This window comes from Onychomys torridus, unplaced genomic scaffold (genome assembly GCF_903995425.1).
Source record: "Onychomys torridus unplaced genomic scaffold, mOncTor1.1, whole genome shotgun sequence".
NCBI lineage: Eukaryota > Metazoa > Chordata > Mammalia > Rodentia > Cricetidae > Onychomys > Onychomys torridus.
The window spans coordinates 3,469-17,235 of NW_023413484.1; the positions used below are offsets into that span (position 1 = coordinate 3,469).

A 13,767-nucleotide genomic window follows, 5' to 3' on the forward strand; every position below is an offset into this window, starting at 1 on the left:
TGAGGAGTCCTAAACTGGGGGTGTTGATTGGATCCTATATTGGAGATTGGGGAACCCCACAGAAGAGGGGGAGGAAAGATTGCAGGAGTGAAAGGGGATGGAGGACATCAGGAGAACATGAATCAACTGAATCACTCAGCAGGGCTCACATGGGCTCTCAGAGACTGAAGCAGCAAACAAGCCTACAGGGGTCTGCAACAGGTGGTCTGCATAAATACTATGGCTTTTAGCTTAGTGTTTTTCTAGGACTCCAACATAAAAGGGGGTGTATCTCTAACTCTTTTGCCTGCTCTTGGGACTCTTTCCCATCTATTGAGTTACATTGTGTAGCCTGAATATGAGGGGGGTTGCCTTGTCTTGTTGTATTTTGTTTTGTCCTGTTTGGTTGTTGTCTCTTGAAGGCCTGTTCCTTTCTGAAGGGAAATGCTGAGGGAGTGAATCTGGAGGAGACTGGATATGTAAGGGGGAGGGGAGTTGGGAGAAGTGGAAGAAGGGGAAATTGGACTAGAGATGCATTGTATGAGAGAAGAATCTATTTTCAATTTTAAAAGGAAAAAGAAAATTAGAAAAATGCTTCTTATAAGAATTATTTTACTTTATCTTCACTAATGTACATTAACCAAATTACATTATCAAATAAACATTGGGGAAATATGATACCCTACCTCTGCATTTTGGTGGCTCTGTCCAAACCCCATTTTGACACATCACTTCTACTTCCCCAAAGAGTTCAAAAGATTTATGACATTCATATCGTACTCTTGCTTTGTGTGGATATTTATCCATGGGCCTTGTTTGTATAGTAGCATTTTTCACAAGTGGTGGATCCACACAAGAATTGTCTAAGGAGCAAAAGAAAGTATCATTGCCTATTTGTTCATCTTAATTATCCAGTCAACACATAAATTTCTAAATGTATTTTTCCACAGATGAATAGATAAAGTAAATATGGTATATTTATACATGCACACACAAATTAACTCATGAAATTCACAGGTAAATTGATGTAACTCGATAAAAGTCAGTCTCAGTGAGGGAATCCAGACACAGAAAAACATATATGATGTACATTTGCTTATATGGATACTAGCTGTTAAGTCAGTGATAGTCAGGCTACAACCCTTGGACCAACAGAGGTTAGGTGTACAGCCAAAGACCAGGGGAGGGAGTATTCTCCATAGCATAGGGAAATAGTATAGATAATTATGGAATAGGGAAGGCAAGGCAAGGAACCGAACACATGAAAGTACAACTAAAACTAAGCATCATAGGAGGGATATTATAGAAACATAATAAAGTAGAAACTTCCTAAAATACAAACATATATGAAGACAACATACATGAAATAACCAAAAATGTAGGGAGACAGAGCCCCAATGGACAACTCTTGTTAATCAAATGAAGATTCTAGTACCAAGGTGGGGTTTACACATAATTGAATTCTTGGCCAAAGATGTCACATGAGAACTTCCAAAACACCCAGGCTTTTGGCAAGACTATAGGTTGTTTTACACCAACTGGAGGCAAGGACACATTGTGATAGACAATACCTTCACAACTCACTGAACACAGCAAAGTCGAACTGGTGCCTACATATAGGCTAGCATCTTTGGTAAAGGAAGGTACTTTGCAGACTACCAAGTAGAAACATAAACACCAACCCATCCACACACCCTTGATCTACAATGGTGTTCTGCCTGCAACTTATGACAGGAAAATGGAGACACCAAACTTGTTGGATTGACCACAGATTTTCAAATATAAATTAAGAACTCCTCCGTGAGATGTACCCCACATCTGACACTGCTTGTGTGATCAAGAACTTGAGACTAGATAACCATGACACTTAATACTATTGTGAAACCAAATATGACTCTAAAAACAAACAAACAAAAAAAACACAGAGATAAAAGGACTCCATTCTTTTATACTCTAGATCAGTGCCTTGCTCAGCTGTCATCAGGGAAGCTTGTCCTGCTGCAGTTGGGAACAATACAGAGACCCAAATAAAGACATTATGTAGAAACCTTTGAACACTCCAAGATTTGTCATAGAATGACTCCATCAAATTTCTCCCTATGTGGCTCAAAGACCTATGCAGAAGAGGAGGTGGAAAGAATGTAAGAACCAGAAGAGATAGAGGACACCATGAAAGTAAGGCCTTCTAAACAAACAAGATTGATGCACATATGAACTCACAGAGAGTGAGTCAGCATTCAAAAGCTTGGATGGGCCTGTACTAGATGGGGTTCTAGAGCTAAAAGGAGCAGGTGCCACACACCCACATCCCTAACCTAGAAGCATTCTCCAATTGATAACCACTGGCAGATAAAAATTTAGAGTTCTGCAAGCAAGTATCACATGAGAAACAATCTACTCAAGGGCAGGCTGCATAAAATAAACTCAAAGACATCTTTGGAGGTTCTTTGCCTCATAATGTCTTGTTAGGGCTTTCTTTTTTTAAATTCCATTTTATTTTTCTGGTTTGTTTTTGGTTTCATTTTATTTCATTTATATGTTCCTTCTTTCTTTTAGGATTCTACATGTCCTTTGCATATATATTATGGTTTCCAGTTTTGTGCTTTTATGGGATTGCTGAGTGTGGGAATGAGTGGGGCTTGTACTCTCTATCAGTGTCTTGTCTTTTTTTCAGCTCTTTCCTCTCAGATTGTTTATTTTATTCTAATGTGGTTTTTTTTTGTTTTATTATTCCTTAGAAGGCTGTTTCTTTTCTGATGAAAATTGAAAGGGAATTTGTGCAGATGGAACATGAGGTGGGGAGGAACTGGGAGGAATAGACAGAAGAAAAAAACATAATCACAATATATTCAGTGAGAAAAAATCTGTTTTCAACATATGGAGGAAAATATTGTTCAAGAATAACATAGGTATCAGAAAATGAAGATCAAACAGAATATTCTAATATTGTAACAAACAAAATATCCTAATTTTGTAACTGATCAGGAAAATGTTATATAAACAAGACCTCAGTTGAAAGGTGATTATTTAACAATGTATTTACAAATGTTTATAGCCTACAGCAATGGTTTTCAAATTGAGTTTGCCCAGAATCCCTAAGGACATTTTAGATGACTCACAGTCTCACATCCAGAAGTTTTTTCTATTTAAGATCTTAGGAATGAGTTCCTTAATATAAATTTACATTTATAATATTTGGTGAAAAGATAATGACAATGCTGGCCATGGAACCATACTCTGAAGATCATTACACTATTAGCCATCAGGTTTTTAATTCCAAGCTGTTATTTTAAAAATAAACAAATTTCATCTTGCTTTTAAAAGCTAATTTTTGCCCACTTTTAAATTTTGCTAGACCTTTTTTTATGAGTCCTCTGAAACTATGATAAATACGTGTTGAAAGTGCATCAAACTACCTTTGCATACCACCTCTCCAATCCACTTGCGGTTAACACACGTCACAGTGTTGGACCCATTCATATGATAAGAAGGTGCACACGTGAATGTCACTTGTTCACCTGACCTATATGAATATTTTTCTTCTTCTTTGGGTATGGCATTTTCAAACCTGGGTAAATTGTCACAATCTGTTACTGAAAGAAAAAGAATAAACAGGGTTTTGTTTGCAGGAAATTGTAGGATATGCAATGTATGAAGCAATATTTAGGTCCATAGAGACCAATAAATAGTATAGGTTTCCCATTTGACTTCGTTACATTGAATTGTTCCAACTTTATAAAAATAATAAGACAGGAATGACATGGGATATAGAATACTGATAGTTATAATTATTGAGATATTTTCATTTTGCTTCGAATTTTTTATCTCATGTGAAACTATGGCATATTTCTACCTTTAGGTACACCAAATGTGAATGAATTATGGTTATTATTTAAAAACATTAGAGCATATGTAGTTGTGGTGACATTGCTGCTAAAACCATCACTGTAGTAATGACCTCTTGAACAGAACCAGTGTTTTCTAGAAGGCTGAGGATGCTGATAGCTCAGAACACATAAAGTAAAAATGAAGTGTAACTATGTTTTACCAGTACTGTGTTTGTCTGCCAGCATCCAGTAAAACCTTCTGACATGCTAGATTTATAGCATACTTTCTTATTTGTACCACATATATCTTGAGTTAGATCATCTATTACACAAAGAATGAAAATAAACTATACTTATGCAGGCGGGTGGCTGGGACCACTTTCCTCCTACACATTTAATCAATGCTGATCCATTAATTCCAAAGCCTTCAGCACAACTGTATGCCAGCTCTTCTCCATGTTGGTAACTGTCCAGCTCATGAGACACAATCCCATGATGGATTGCAGGTGGAGGTCCACAAGGAAGTCCTGAAAATAACACGATGAGAGGAACAGAGTGAAATGATTCCACATTGCACTAATTCAGAAACTCACTTATATGTGTCAGTTCTATGTGTACTTGTACCAGAAGGAAATGTTAACAAGGAAGATGTGCCATCACAGAAGAGGTGGACAGTGCTTCCTAAGACCACCTTCTGTTGACTTGCACCTGCTAAACTGCTTCTGCACTAAGGAAGAACTTGACAACAAAATATCTAAAAAATCACCAGTGGCAAATGAAATAAAAAAATAAGAAATAATAATCTCAGGAAACATCCCATATATTACAGGTGCCACACATTGTGGGTAAAAGACACTGAGGAGTTTAACACCTGGTGACAAATGAAACAATGCAACTCACATGAGCAGGTGAAGTTAGTAGACTATGCATTATATTTAAGAAGAGAAAATCAAGTATAAAATGTATTTCAAGACAATCAATACAATTAACAAGAGCAGGATAAATTGAATTATGGAAATGGAAATTTATGGTTAATAGATTAACAATTGTATATGCCAATCTAAATCATTCTTTCTCCTGGTTTTCATGAGAGTAGATTATTGTTAAAGACTTGTTCTAAAACCAGAACTGAATTTTCATGTTGTTCTCACCGACACAGTGAGGGGGAGCACTCCACTTTCCCATGTCACAGGTTACCCCGTGTTCCTCAGCCATCCTAAAGCCATCATCACAAACATAGCTGAATGTAGTGCCGTGTTCATGAATTCTGGACTCCACTCTGTCTGTCCTTTCTTCTGATGATCTGGGTAACTTAATAGATCCGTGGTCTATCTCAGGGGGCTGGGAACATGGAATTTTCACTATATGAAGAACACAAATGAAAGAGTGAAGCCTAGATAAAATTTTACATTGGAAAATAAAAACAAACTGTTTGGATTATGTCTCCACAGTATTATGGCATGCCCTCATTTTTCAATATCTTCCCCTACACCAAAATTCTCATCATAAAATAAGTCATAGCTACTGACCAATGCAGCGTGGTAATGACTGCCACCTTCCATCTCTGCACAGCATTGCTTCTGTGTCCTGTATTATGTAATTGTTTTGACAAAGAACAGATACTTTTTCTCCATCCTGGTATTTCACTGTGGTTTCCATTACTTGGGCATTTGGAATCTGTGGTGGAGGAGGGCAGGATTCTTCCTCTGCTCATATAAAACATTGGAAATCAGATTTCTTGACTAAATACAGTATCTTAAACTATTGGAATAATGATTTTCATTAAACAGTAAACTAATTATGATCACATAATAATTATGTATATTATACTTTTCAGCTTGTATAGCAATTTATTATCTATTCTTGTCCTCCCTTAAATTGTTCTCATTCATTGTTTTCTAAAGCAGTTTTGCAGTATTTTTATGACTTATTTCAATTACTTCTAGCCTTTATGATGTTTTAAACTAATTATATGCTGAAATATATAGTTAAGGTTACATGGAGATTTTGCTAGAGCTGTGTATGGAGACCTATGAGGTAATCTGTTGGATTAGATGAAAAATCCTGAGATAGCTTACCAATGGAAGTCATATTTTCATTTAGTTAATATACAAGTGACAGTTCTCATTGCTATGACACAATATCTGACCAAAGCCCCTTGAGAAAGGGAGAAAGTAAGGGTTTAATTTCGCTTATCGTACAGGGAAGTCAAGGCAACCCAAGGGTAGGGCAGCTACTCATACTGTATCTGTCGTCAGAACACACAGAGAAACTAGTGCCGGTCCTTGGCTTCCTTTCCTTTTCATTTATTCCAAGGACCCTACCCATAAAATGGTGCCACCTACATTTATAGTGAATCTTCTCACCGAGGTTAACCCAAACTAGAAATGTTCCTTCAGTTACACTTAGAAGTGTTTTTTCTAAGTGACTGTAGCTTCTTTTAAGTAAACAATAAATATTAACCATCACAATTTGATAAATAATTTGGCATTGACTCCTGGTCAGAGTATGGAGTATGTTCACAAATGGTTCAAAGTATGTTATCCAGAATTTGAATTACCCTGGATATCCTATTGTCTTTAACTGGTTAGAGACGTGAAAACTGATGGTATGCATCCAGGATAACAAGTGGTTAGTACTGGCATTAACATCATTTTAAAAAATTTTGTGTAAGTCACTACAAAATCAAGACACCTCAGATTCATCTCTTTGACTCATAACATGACAGTGTGCTTTATTAGTGATTATTAATATTATTTTTTATTTATGCTCAAGTATAGTAGAAGAACTAGAAAGAAATGAATGTTTGTGTAGTACATATATTTCTCAGCATTCTTTGAACAACTAGCTAGCCATACAGAAAAGAAAAAGAATTGCCACCTTACTTTGTACTGTAATCAAAATGATATCAGACATGATAAAACCCAAGTCAACTAGAGAATGACATGTGCATTCTGCATTACAATGCATGCAATAGTGTGGTGGGTATTGTGTTCCCTGAAATATTGTGTGTTCCCCGAAATAAACAAATCTGGGGTCAGAGAACAGACAGCCACTAGAACAAAGCCAAAAATGGTGGCTAGAAAATGGGAAGAGTAAGCTTAACAGAAGTTGGGTGGTAGTGGTAAATGCCTTTAATCCCAGCACTTGGGAGGCAGAGCTATCAGATCTCTGAATTCAAGGCCACTTTAGAAACAGCTAAGCTTGGTGACCCACACCTTTAATTCCAGAAAGCCATGCCTTTAATCCCAGAAACCCAGCCTTTAATCCCAAGGAGTGGGGACAGAAAGAGAAAGGTATATAAGACATGAGGACCAGGAACTAAGAAGTAAAACATGTAGTTAGTTAAGCATTTAGCTGGAGAAGCATTCAGGCTTTGGAGCAACACAGTTCAGCTGAGATTCATGTGGAGGAGGACTCAGAAGCTTCCAGCCTGAGGAAACAGGATCACCTGAGGAACTAGCAAGGTGAGATAGCTGTGTCTTTTTCTGCTTCTCTGATCTTCCAGCATTCACCCCAATAACCTGGCCTCAGGTTTGATTTTATTAACAAGTACCTTTAATATTCCTGTTACACAATAGGTTGATTCTAAATGGCATGGAAATACTTTAGTGAATTTTAATCTTTAAGAAATAGTTTAAAACATTGAGTGATGTAAGCATCCAAAATAACAGTGACAAATACAAACAGGGAAGCAAAAATAGTGGAATGAACTCTTTGATATTTGTGTGGGATTGGAGGTATCATATGATTCAGAATTTTCTAAGTAAACAGATGATAGTTACAAGAATAAATAAGTTATTAAATTGATAGTACACACAATCATACAGATGCATGATGATTAAACATAGGCATAGGAAGGGCACATCACATTCATTGTGACAAAATAATTAGATGTAATGGAACTCTAAGAGTAAGGGACCATTAAGATACAGTGGCAAATTCATGTTGATGAAGTTTCCATGTATGTTTTAAACTACAGGTCACTAACAAAGGTAATAGTAATTTCTAAATCATCTTCTCTATTAAAAAGCAATTCTCCAAGATTTCTGTTATGTTACAGTGTTTTCACATATGATAGGGTAGCAATCCATGAAATCTTAAAAGCATGGTCACCTAAAGAAGACCTGCATGATGGCAGTACTAGTTGACACGTCAACATGGATAGGGAAAGTGTTACAAGGCCCTTCCCCTACACCAGAATTTCTCAACCTGTGGGATATGACACTTTAAAGGTCAAATGACCTTTTCATTGGAGTCACTTAAGACCTTCAGAAAACAGAGATATTTACATTATGATTCATAACAGTATCAACATACAGTTAAGGAGTAGTCATGAAAACAATTTTATGTTTAGTGGTCATTACAACATGAATGACTGTATTAAAGGGTCACAGCATTAGAAAAGTTGAAAACTACTCCCCTAGATGAAGAACTACAGGCAATTAATGGCTATTTATAATAGAAGAATCAATCTTTTGTAGGAATGGGTGAGCCAACAAATAGGTTATCCAATCTCAAGTTCTTAGTCCTAATCGCATATCCATAGGAGAAACAGCAAATGGACTCGTGAGGCTGAACTTATATATACAAATACACACACACACACACGCATACACACACACACACACACACACACACACACACACACACACACACACACATATATATATATATATGGAGAAGTAAAAATGATAAAAATGTAGGAATCACATAAGAAATACTGAAGAAAAATCACTGTGCTTTAAGAACTCAAAGCTACTAGTAACACAGGTGAGAAAGGACTAGAATAATGACTAGAAGACCATGCAAACAAGAGCTTACCTCTACAGGTTGGCTCAGGATCCCACCTTCCATTGATGCAGGTTGAGTGTTTATACACCTTCTTTCCTCTACATTTGTAATCCATGCTAACATTATGATTAAATTCTTTCTTATTGGGTTGAATTCTGTCCACACCAGTTAACATTGGTGCTTTACACTTCTCCAGTTGATCTGTTTCTATATGAAAATAATTCCAGGAAAAATAAAAACAATGACAAGAAGTGAGCTAGCTGCTGTATCAAAATAGCTATACATCTCAGAGAGATTTTGTTATAAAGTGATTTGTGTACTTGGCAACTGCAAGTACATAGGAAATCAGTGTCTCAGATGCTCTACATAGGAAATTATTATGAAATGACCAAATTTGTTGCTCTGCTCTTATCTTAATTCTAGTCCATAATGTTAAAAAATATTAAAATTAAAATATTAGCAGATAGATGATAAGAAGTTTGCTAGTTTGAATATCCTTTTTGGTAGATGTGTTACTAAAAATAGTATCTAGATATATTGTGTATGAAACAATTGTTTCAGGGGAGAATTTGTATAAAATATTATACGCTTGTAATCATCATCTCTTTCCTTTATATTCCCTTCATAAGAGTCTGTAAGAAGTTATTTCCGATGCTAGATCATCCTATAATATAACAACAATACTGTGTCATAATAATAAAACAGTTTGGTTGTGTTATGACTTAAGTAAGGAATATATATACACCTTTTAATGTGTTATGTTTTATAATTACTAACTGAAGATGAGAATTCTTTTTGAATACAAAATTTCAGTATAGGTCCTAAATAACATTTGTGAATAATCTGAAATGTAGAGTGAAATATGTATGGATAGAGTAAATAAAAGTAAATGAATAGTCAAAGTAATATAACATGCATCTAAAACAATACTTAAAATATTGACCAGAGTAATTCAAGAATTCAAGACACCTGAGAATTAGTCCCATCCTTAATATTGGTTCACAGGAAGACAAAAGTTATAAAGGTAAGTGAAGAAACACTAATAGTCATGGGGGCATAGTGACTGTGTGATTGATTTGTTTCATAAGAATCTCTTATTTGTCAAGAGAAAGCTAAAGATATGGAGAAGGATAAGAATGTATAGTGTCAGGATAAAAATGTTTTTACTGTAAGTTTAATGTTGTAGCACAGCTTATGATAACTGAAGAGGGTCATATGAAGGTCACTACAGGCAGATCAACCATTAGAGTAAAACTCAGAAATCAGAACAAATAATAAAACATAATTTTGTAACAGAATGGAGAATTGTTTTCATTCCTGGTATACCTGACTTTTCGCCCATATAAAATTATTTTTTAAAAAGTTTTAAAACAGTGATGTGAATAGGCTTTAAAGTACTGAAGGTAATGTGTTTGTTTAGCAAAAATGTAATGATTAATTGTGGAAGCACTGATTTACATGGCAAACTGTTTTTGAATTGGTCAGTCTTCTGTGTATGGAGAACATATTACTAAACAACAGAGGTATAAGTTCCTTTTCTAAAGGAGCTCCATGTTTCTCTGGTATTAACCAATACTAAAACCCCAATTAAGAGTAAATTCTGGGTATCAAGGACCATTCTGAAGTAATGACCCAGGAACATTATAAGAAAAACCCCAGTTTCAGAAAAAAGTGAATGTAGATACCAAGATGATTCTAACTACTCATTAAATTCAGTCACCAGAAGAACAGGAGGGTTATTGCAGAGTGAAATTACCCACGGGATACTGTGGTCCACCTAACCCCAGACTTTTTGGTATAGCTGAATGCTATAGCCAATGAGAGGACCTCGGGTCTCATCCTCATCGCACTGACTTCAGCTTGCAGCATGTAGAGTGGACAGAACTATAATGAAAGTTCTGGGAGAGTAGGAAAAGGGTGCTTTCCATACTAGATTTCTTAGCTTTCCATGATATGGAAGGAGAGTGTTAGCATTCAGACCCACCCCTTGGGGACCTGCCCAGCATACTGAAGTCAACTTTTTTTTTCTTTTTATCCTCAATCATACCTCTATAGCACATGCTCAGCTATGTTCATAGCAGCATTATTTGTAATAGGCAGAACCTGGAAACAACCTAGATGCCCTTCAACTGAAGAATGGATAAATAAAATGTGGTACATATACACAATGGAGTACTACTCAGCAGAGAAAAACAATGACATCATGAGGCTTGCAGGCAAATGGATTGGTCTAGATAAAATCATCCTGAGTGAGGTAATCCAGACTCAGAAAGACAAACATGTTATGTTCTCACTCATAGGTGGATAATAGATGTAAAACAAAGGATGGCTAGACTGCTACTCACAACTCCAGGGAGGCTACCTAGTAAAGAGGACCCTAAGAAAGACATAGGAATCACTCAACGACAGAGAAATGGATGAGATCTACTTGATTAAACTGGACGTGAGGAGGGGGTAATGAAGTCATCTTATGTAAAGTCCTCTTTAAGAGGAAACCGCTCTCCCTTCTCTCCCTTCCTCTCTCGCCATGAGGTAGCACGGCTTCCTCCTTTCCTTTTCTTCCCGTTTCTCCTTTTCTTCTTCTCCCTCCCTTCCTCCACTAATAACACTTGCCATGTGGATGCCACATCTGCATGGTGTGAGTGGCTTTCTGCCATGCACCCTTGGCCACACCCTGCTGTGTTTGCAAGGCCACAGCATGTCCCACTCATCTGTGTGAGAAACCTTGGCCCCACCTGCCAAGGCCTCTTTCTTGCCATTTTACAACAATAACAGAGTGCCATGTAATAACAGCAATGGTATTTTGTAACTTTGTGATATCTTCTTGAGTATTATTATTTACATTTAGTCACATGAAAATTAATAAACAACAACTAGTTTTAACTTGAGGTAAACAACCTTTTATAGATTATATTAATAATTCTCATTCTTCTGTAGACACACATTAAATTATAAAAAAAAAAGTTTGGATTCATATTATTTAAGACTAGATACATCCAAGATTATTTCTAATTAAATATATATATATGGAAATATTTCTGCAATAAAAATATTATAGTTCATTAAGTATGAATCTGGGGCACATAACTTTCTTACCAACACACTGAGGAAGGCTGGGTCCACCTTCCACTAATGCATGAAACTGACCCATGTCCAATCATTGTGGAGTTTTCTGTGCAGCTGAACTCCACTGACTCTCCATGATGGTAAGGAGGGACAAAAAGGTGGACAGAGCCATGCTCAAGTTTAGGAATGTCTCCACATGTTCTCTCCTCCTCTGCAGAAAGATGTTTCACAAATGTGTATTTATGATTAAAGCATCACATGAGATACAAAGTAGTGTTTAAGTATAAAAACTAATTACCGACACACATCGGCAAGGTTGTCCACTTCCCATCAACACACTGGATCTTATTGGGTCCCTTCAGGAGAAATCTAGGCTTGCAATCATATTCCACCACTTCACCATGGCTGTATTCGTCTTTCTTTGTTCCCTTAACTTCTCAATGGAGAAGTTCAGGAGGTTGATCACATGATTCTACTTGACCTATTGTGGAAATATTGTGTAACTATGAATGAAAATGTCCATCTTATAGTCCAAAAATGTAGTTGATGAAAATCTTTTAAGAATTTATTTACCATCTCACTTTTTATAACACTTTACTAAATCAATAGTGCTTTGACTAGACTCACATTTCACAGTTTGTAACATGTCTGTTGAAATAGCATTGAAAGCATATTGAAGGTGGTACAATGTTTGGTAAACCTGAAACCTTGAAAATGCAGAACAACCAGTCAGCAATTGTAGTTGTGTCAAGTATAGTGATTTTCAAGCTCTCTAAGTATTGTAAAACATACAGCTATCAATTCATAAAAATTGTTGGCAGTGTAGGAAACATCTCTGATTAATATGTTTTAACTTTTTAATAAATGCTAATGAATTCATCAGAATCTGATTTCGTACAGTTTACACATTCTCAATGCAATGTGAGGAAATGCTTATGCTATAAAAAATACCAGAATAAATGGCAATACAGACAAAAATGAGAGACGTCTTTGTACTCTCAGTCATCATGTCTGCATCTTTAAACACATTATAACATATTTTAAACTAGTCTGGAGTTTAGCTTGTAAATAAGTGACTGTGCACTAGCCACACAACCTGCAGCTTCATTACGGCTGTCTAAATATCTGGATATGTTTAAGACTGTGGACACAATGTAAGACTAGGGGATATTAGGAGAAGGAAAATAAACTTCTGACTTTCATTCACCAAATGTAAAACAGATACTGACCTTTACAGGTTGGAAAACTAGGAGACCATCCAAAGTGGTAGCACTGCACTGAATCTGGTCCTACTCTGTGTCCTTGTTGGCAAGAAAATTTCAACAAATCTCCAACTCTATATTTGTCGTTTCTGGGATTGACGGTTAAGTGTGATTGTAGTAAGGGGATGCTGCATTCTCTTTCTTGAAAAGTAGAATAATTAGAGAATATATTTAATCATTGAGAAGTAGTTCTATCTCTCTCATGTGCATTCACAGGGAAGCATCAGTAACCATCTTCCTTATGAAAAGTGTTGCATTTTATATTTGCTAAGCCCTAAATTCATAAGGAAGTCTGAGGAAGTATATTGATGTAATATATGTCATAGAATTGAAAAATGAAATTAACTTATTTTTACTGAGTCTGAATTGCTGCAGAGAGTTACTAACGTTAAATTTACAACCACCCTTTTCTTACAATACATAATTGTTCTTTCATATTTGAAATTAATGCTATACAGTGTGTATGACATTTTCAAAAATACTATTTCAGTTTAATATACTTAGAAAGCAGAACAGATAAAATATTTCTAATGTATCTGAAGTTAGGAAAATAAGTTAGTTTATTTTAAATTTAAAAAGAATATAAGAAACATGGATAAAAGAGTAGCATTGGTTGAGTGTTTGAATATTTACAATACACTAAGTTTTTTGTTTTATTTCCAATTCTTAACTGTTAATCAATCTGACTCAAATTAAGCATTTGTAGCATTCTCCATTACAAATTTTTTTAAATTGTTAAGTTACAAAAAATAAACATTTTTTTTCTTGTTTGAAATCTCCCATTTTACAAATTTATAAAATTAGAGATTGCAATTTAAAAATGAGTGTTATACATAAAA

At 35.7% G+C, this 13,767-nt stretch overlaps 1 protein-coding gene across 1 annotated transcript; it reads right to left on the minus strand.

Annotated features, from left to right (window-relative positions):
• Window positions 1-665: 665 nt before the first annotated feature.
• On the minus strand, window positions 666-13,069 carry LOC118576308 (complement factor H-like; the record flags this gene model as incomplete). Its single annotated transcript, XM_036176610.1, is given in 10 exon segments — window positions 666-842; window positions 3,396-3,572; window positions 4,160-4,333; window positions 4,958-5,167; window positions 5,336-5,512; window positions 8,631-8,807; window positions 11,697-11,712; window positions 11,714-11,877; window positions 11,965-12,147; window positions 12,896-13,069. Coding segments are annotated over 10 exon segments (1,629 nt in total), but the record flags the coding sequence as incomplete, so codon positions are not given.
• Between the last annotated feature and the right edge of the window lie 698 nt (window positions 13,070-13,767).